Here is a 5,606-nt window from a genome sequence, read left to right as displayed (position 1 = left end):
TTGAGGCCAATAATATGATGGTTGTTGATAGAAAGGATGATTTTGCTGAACCGGTATCCAAGGATGTGGTGACTGAGCAGTTTTTTGTTGTTGTGTCATTGTTTCTTGTGAAGTGCCTTGTTTTGGTTGAGTTTCATCTAAGTCAGGTAAGTCCTCTTCAGTGGGATATCTGAATTGATTATCTGATCTTGTTTTGCTTTCTTTCCTTGTTTGAGTTGGCATTGTAGTTATCGTATTCCCAATCATAGCCGGAGTTCTCGTAAATGGTCTTGTCCTTGAAGTGGTTCTTGAATTAATTGTATCCTCAAAATCTGTTACGCCAAACGCTATATTCATGTTGATTGTTGTTGATCTTGTAGTTTCATATTACAATGATCTGCTGCTAACTGTTACTATGCTCTGAAAAAGAAACAAGAATATCTGGTCTCTGGTCTCTTTACCAGGGCAAATTGGGGGTTTTCTTTTGATAATTGATATAAATAACTTTACCGTTCTGGGAGTGTTCTTCAAAAAGTATCCTAATTATCTGAATCCTTAGGTACGACACACCGTCTTTCAGTATATAATTGGCTGCTTCCTTTGAGTGGGTTCCAGAGTCTTTCTTCTAATGGTATCTAATTATCCGGATCCTTTGGTACAACACACCGTCTTCCAGTATATAATCAGCCGCTTCCTTCGAAAAAACTCCTTTCAGGTCCGGTAGTTATGTGTTCTTCTCTGAGGTTTGTGATTGGTCCTTTGGATGGTTCCTAAAATTTTACTAGTTGTCCAACAGAATAACTGAATATGCCATTGAGTTTGATAGATTTGGTGATGAATTTGATTCCTTTAGCCGCACAGAGTTGAGATCCGTTGACAAGGTTTTGGTATTTTGATTGAAATCGGTTATACGTTGTTGATCGAACAAGATTATCCTATCACGTTGGGGACTCCCTTGTAAGACTCAAAAGTGCTCCTGAGAACCTTTTGCTGAATGGAGAAGGGGATGATGGAGGTGCAAACTCTGCCCTTCTATGCTATCAGTCAACAAGACCCACCAAGCTAAGCTTGGCAAGTTTTAATCAAATGATAGGTCTGGTCTAGTTCCAGATGAAGTTGTTCGATGACAGGTATGTGAGAGTTGAGAGTGAGTTCAGTAGTTATTTGCAAATATGAGGGTTGTGGGGAGGTATAGATGTGATGGTAAGTGTGAAGGTGGTATGTAAATAACTGGGGAGTACTGAGTTGAGGAGCTGACAACTGGGGAGGAGAGAGCTCCTTATATAGACAGAAGTGGAGCCCCAGAGGGCTTGTGGGTTAGGGTTTCAGCTGATCTGGACAACAGGGTGAGGGATTTTAGCTGGTGGGAGTAGATACAAATGATGTCATACTGTGTCAGGGGTACATAAATGATGTCATAAGAATGCAGTAGGGCCGCATGAAGGCTGCGTAAAGTGACAGTAGACTGCATGATTTGACAGGTGGATGCAGGGTGTGCATAAATGAAGTCTGAGGCTGCAGAGTCAGTGTGTGATGACATCATAATATGGAAATAGAAGAGTACTTGATAATATGTAATGATTGTATTCTGATGGGGAGATGTATGTTTGTATCCTGTGATGTGTATAAGCATAATTCTGTGATCCTTGTCTTGAAGCTTGTGACAGGTTGGTGACTGGGTATGTTGAACGTGTGATGGGTGTCCCGTGTCCAAGGAAGTGTAGGTTCCAAACCAGAGGGGCTCCAGTGACGCTTCCAGTGGTGACTAGGGGTAAAATTGGCCATAGAATCCATTTGATGGTATCTTGAGGCCTAGTATGAGTAATTATGTGACTTAGAAAAAACTTTTTATTTTTCCACTTTTCCGTCTACCACACCGTGGAATCCTCGGGGCCATCACAAGGTGCCCCCATGATCCACTTGGTGGAGATCAGGTGAACGTGTGGACCAGCAGCCGCTGGTACAACCTTGTGCAGGGGCACTACGGAGAATTCACAAGGATTCCTCAAGATCTCCTCGTCAAAGGACTCCCCGGGTGTAGGAGAGGCTTATAATGAATAATGTCTGCAGGCTGGCAGACAAAGGAAGGATTTTCAATCCTAAAAACACAAAAACACAATTTAAAATTCACCAAAATATGTACAAGAAAAACTGAATAGGCAGTTTTCTTGGCAGTACTGATGGGCACCCTCCCCCAAGTTTTTGAGGCATGAACTCCAAAACTGATTGAAGGAATCCGTTTTGGAGGTCAAAGGAATCCTGGAGGATATTCCATTGCACTGAAGATCCAATTTTGGATTTTCTGATAATATGCACAATTGAATATCCTATCTGCAACAATTGGGTGGCTACAGGTGTAGGATCTGCAGATATCTGCAGGCTTGTGAATCCAATATCCACAAGGCATGATGGTTGTAATTCCTTGGTTTACATTCCTTTGCGTTTTTTTAATTTTAAAACATTAGCACAGCAAAAATGATAAGGATTGGGGAGATGAGACCAGTGCCATTTGAAAGCTGAGATTGAGAAGTGTAATTTGGCTCTGGGGCAGGTCCACAGGAGCTGAGGGGGAGGCTGGGTGATGCTAAGTATTATTCCTCCAGCCATTGGTGATTTCTTTCTCAGCCAAAATTTTGACTTTGTGCACAAGTCCCTCCCTGCGGGAGGGGCCGCTTCGCGGCCAGCCACAGCGAACCTCCCACCAGGGGGGACTTGTGTCAAGTTAGTGCCACGCTGAGCAGCTAAGAAAGGAGATTACGGACTGCCATGAATGTATATTCAGAGAATGCTGTCGAGTGACTCTGAAAGTGGGCATTTCGAGTGTGTGGATATCTCGGAATGTTTCAGCGTTGTATTAATCCCCCGAACAATTTTGTCCGAATAATTTGGACCAAGCTCCGGGCGGCGGAGAGCACTTGCAACCAAAGCTAAAAATTTTATCAAGGTGGCCTGAGATGCCTGTCAGTCTTCATTCTCACTCTGGCCAGTTCTGCAAACATGCCACCGGAACGCTCGATTCGGTCATCCGGACTGCTATAGACCGAGGTTTTATCAGTTATGGCCTTTCCGAGCATATGCCGCGAGATCGGGTTCAAGATCTTTATCCAGAGGAGGTTCGTTCGTCTCAAGCCAAGACTTCTGTTGCTCAGCCGGTGGATCAGCTCTGACCTGTCATCGTATCGATCCCATCCAGAGTGAAATACAGCCTTGCGAACTCAGCGAGCAGTTTGACCGTTTTATAGCCGAAGCTGGTCGACTCAAACAACTTTATTCTTCTAAGATCGGTCTTCTGGTTGGAGTAGAGACCGAGCTGATCGAACCGTCGAACACCTTCGAGCTACTCGACCGGACCCTCGCTCGGCATCGTGATATCTTAGATTATCTAGTCGGGAGCGTCCACCACGTCAACCAAATCCCAATCGACTTCGATCGGCCAACGTTCGATCAAGCCGTGCTGTCTTTTGACTCAAAAAATCACTCACTCGAGCCAGTCTATCAGCTTTGCGAGGCCTATTTCGATTCCCAGTATATGCTGATCAACAAATATCGACCTGAGGTCATTGGGCACTTCGACCTTTGTTTGCTCTTCAACCCTGACCTCGACCTTCAAGCAGCACCCGCGGTATGGACTAAGGCTGAAAGAAATATCAGACTCGCAATCTCCTATGGAGCTCTTTTTGAAGTCAACTCGGCGTCAATCAGGAAGGGGTGGTCGACACCCTATCCAAGTCCACCAATCTTGCAAGTAGGTTTCTTCACTCTATTTGCACTCTTCTTTCAGTGGTATTATCTTCACTGGAATCCAGCTTATCAAAAGCGCGATACTTTGATCAGTTAATCATAGCATTGGATGGCAGATTGACTTTATCTGACGACTCTCATGGATCCGACCGGGTGGGATTGAACTACGACAAGAGTTTCGACTACCTGAAAGCTCATAATGTTCCAACCCTGTGGTATCTGATTCCTGCATCTGAGGACAACCCAATCCTACAGCCAAGGGGAAAGGTTTCGGCGGTACGAATCCCCGGACTCTGGTGGCAGCATCCGTTTTGGTCCCATGTAACGTCACCAAATTATGTAACCGCAACTTCCGCCAGTGATCATTTTGAAGGTCTCAGCCAACATACATCTTCTTCATGCTCATCGATGCCAATCGAACTCGCCAGTCTGAACTTTCAACCAAGCCAAGATACCAACAAGAATCCAAAGGGCGAAAGATTCAAATGGAGTCAGTTCCCGATTGATCGATTCACAAATCAAACCTGGTTTATTGTTTCAAGTTCATTACCATTTTGGAAAAATAAGAAAAATGCAACAATCAGTTATTCCAATCTGGATAACGAAGCATCAAGCGTGATGTATGAGTAAGCATCTTTCTTAGAGTCTTTTGTGCATTGGACAGGTTTGGTATGAATTCTCAAACATACAACTTTACCACGGAAGCCAGTTTGGTCGAGTATCACGGATCCCTGACAGATAAACCTAGCTCGAAACGAAAGCAAATCGAAGGAATTGATCGGCCGAAAAGCGACAACAATGAGGAGGACCAATTAGTAGAATGGAGGTGGAGAGGGAAGGGACTGTTGAGATTGCTAAGTAGTGACTGGCAGGTGATTGGGTATAATCTGTCGGGCTCAGGGAACGGGTTTGATGATGGGAAAAACTCAGGACCAGATTGGGTGATCACATTTTTCCGCCAGACTTTGCTCACACCTACTGGGATCGATATTTATTCGAGAAGCCCGTCCTCTTTACCAAACCAATTGAAGGAACAACTGCTTCAAGTGAGTTCCTCTCTCAACTGTTTAGGTTTCTGTTCAGCTTGGACAGTCACATACAAGAACGGGTTTCTGATGTACAACATATTTGTTAGGCCATTCGTGATCACCCATGCAATGTCGTGTCGAGCTTAGTTGATTCGATGTTTGATATACCTCATGACCTCCCTTGACCGATACCTATTCTCCCCAGGGCGAGCTTGTCTTATTTTTGCTTGACCAGAACACCCAGAAACAGAAACATCTCGAGCTGCCCAGCCAACTAGACACTTTGAAAATTGTCCCAAAGACTGTCTGGCCGAAGGCAAAAGCAGAGAGATCCAAAGTTAGGCCCATGTTTGGAAATCTTCCTAGAAGTTCTTTTGATTCAAGAAGAGATCCATTGAAGCGAAGATGAGAATTTCGTGTTTGGCAGTGTAATGTTTAAAACACACTGCCCTTATATGTTATAAAACAAATTCTCTTAAGATAATATTTTGTAAGTAAGTTGTCATAAAGCTTGGCCAATGGCAGTATAATTCCAAATTATCAGGCCAAAAGATGATCTTTTACGTGATGTAAAGGGACATGCTGTGATTATTCATCCAAGTTACTTAAATCCACACAAATGTGGAAACCTAGATCTAAGTTTTGGTGTATTTCTAATTTAATAAGAACACAACAGAAGAGCACATAATTTGCACAATACACACAGCAGTTGAAAATATCCCCAAAGACCCAAAGGCCCTATGGATGAACCTCCAGCTGTGCCAGAGCAACAAGCAAAAAAGGGCCCGTTGTGATTGTTGCTGTTTTTGAGCGGATCACCAGGGGGGGGGGGGAATGGTGGCACTTTTCAGAGTGCCA

General features: G+C 44.0%; 1 protein-coding gene across 1 annotated transcript; it reads left to right on the top strand.

The window, feature by feature from the left end:
* Positions 1 to 2,933: 2,933 nt before the first annotated feature.
* On the top strand, positions 2,934 to 4,933 carry PtA15_9A24 (uncharacterized protein; the record flags this gene model as incomplete). The annotated part of the gene is made up of 5 exons (XM_053172439.1): positions 2,934 to 3,092; positions 3,173 to 3,724; positions 3,814 to 4,346; positions 4,430 to 4,766; positions 4,856 to 4,933. 5 exons carry the CDS (start codon positions 2,934 to 2,936, stop codon positions 4,931 to 4,933), a joined length of 1,659 nt encoding a protein of 552 aa, XP_053023455.1.
* Between the last annotated feature and the right edge of the window lie 673 nt (positions 4,934 to 5,606).

Source organism: Puccinia triticina, chromosome 9A, assembly GCF_026914185.1.
Source record: "Puccinia triticina chromosome 9A, complete sequence".
In the NCBI taxonomy this organism is placed as follows: domain Eukaryota; kingdom Fungi; phylum Basidiomycota; class Pucciniomycetes; order Pucciniales; family Pucciniaceae; genus Puccinia; species Puccinia triticina.
Note: the sequence above shows the minus strand (reverse complement) of the source record. Positions and strands in the feature narration are given on the sequence as shown.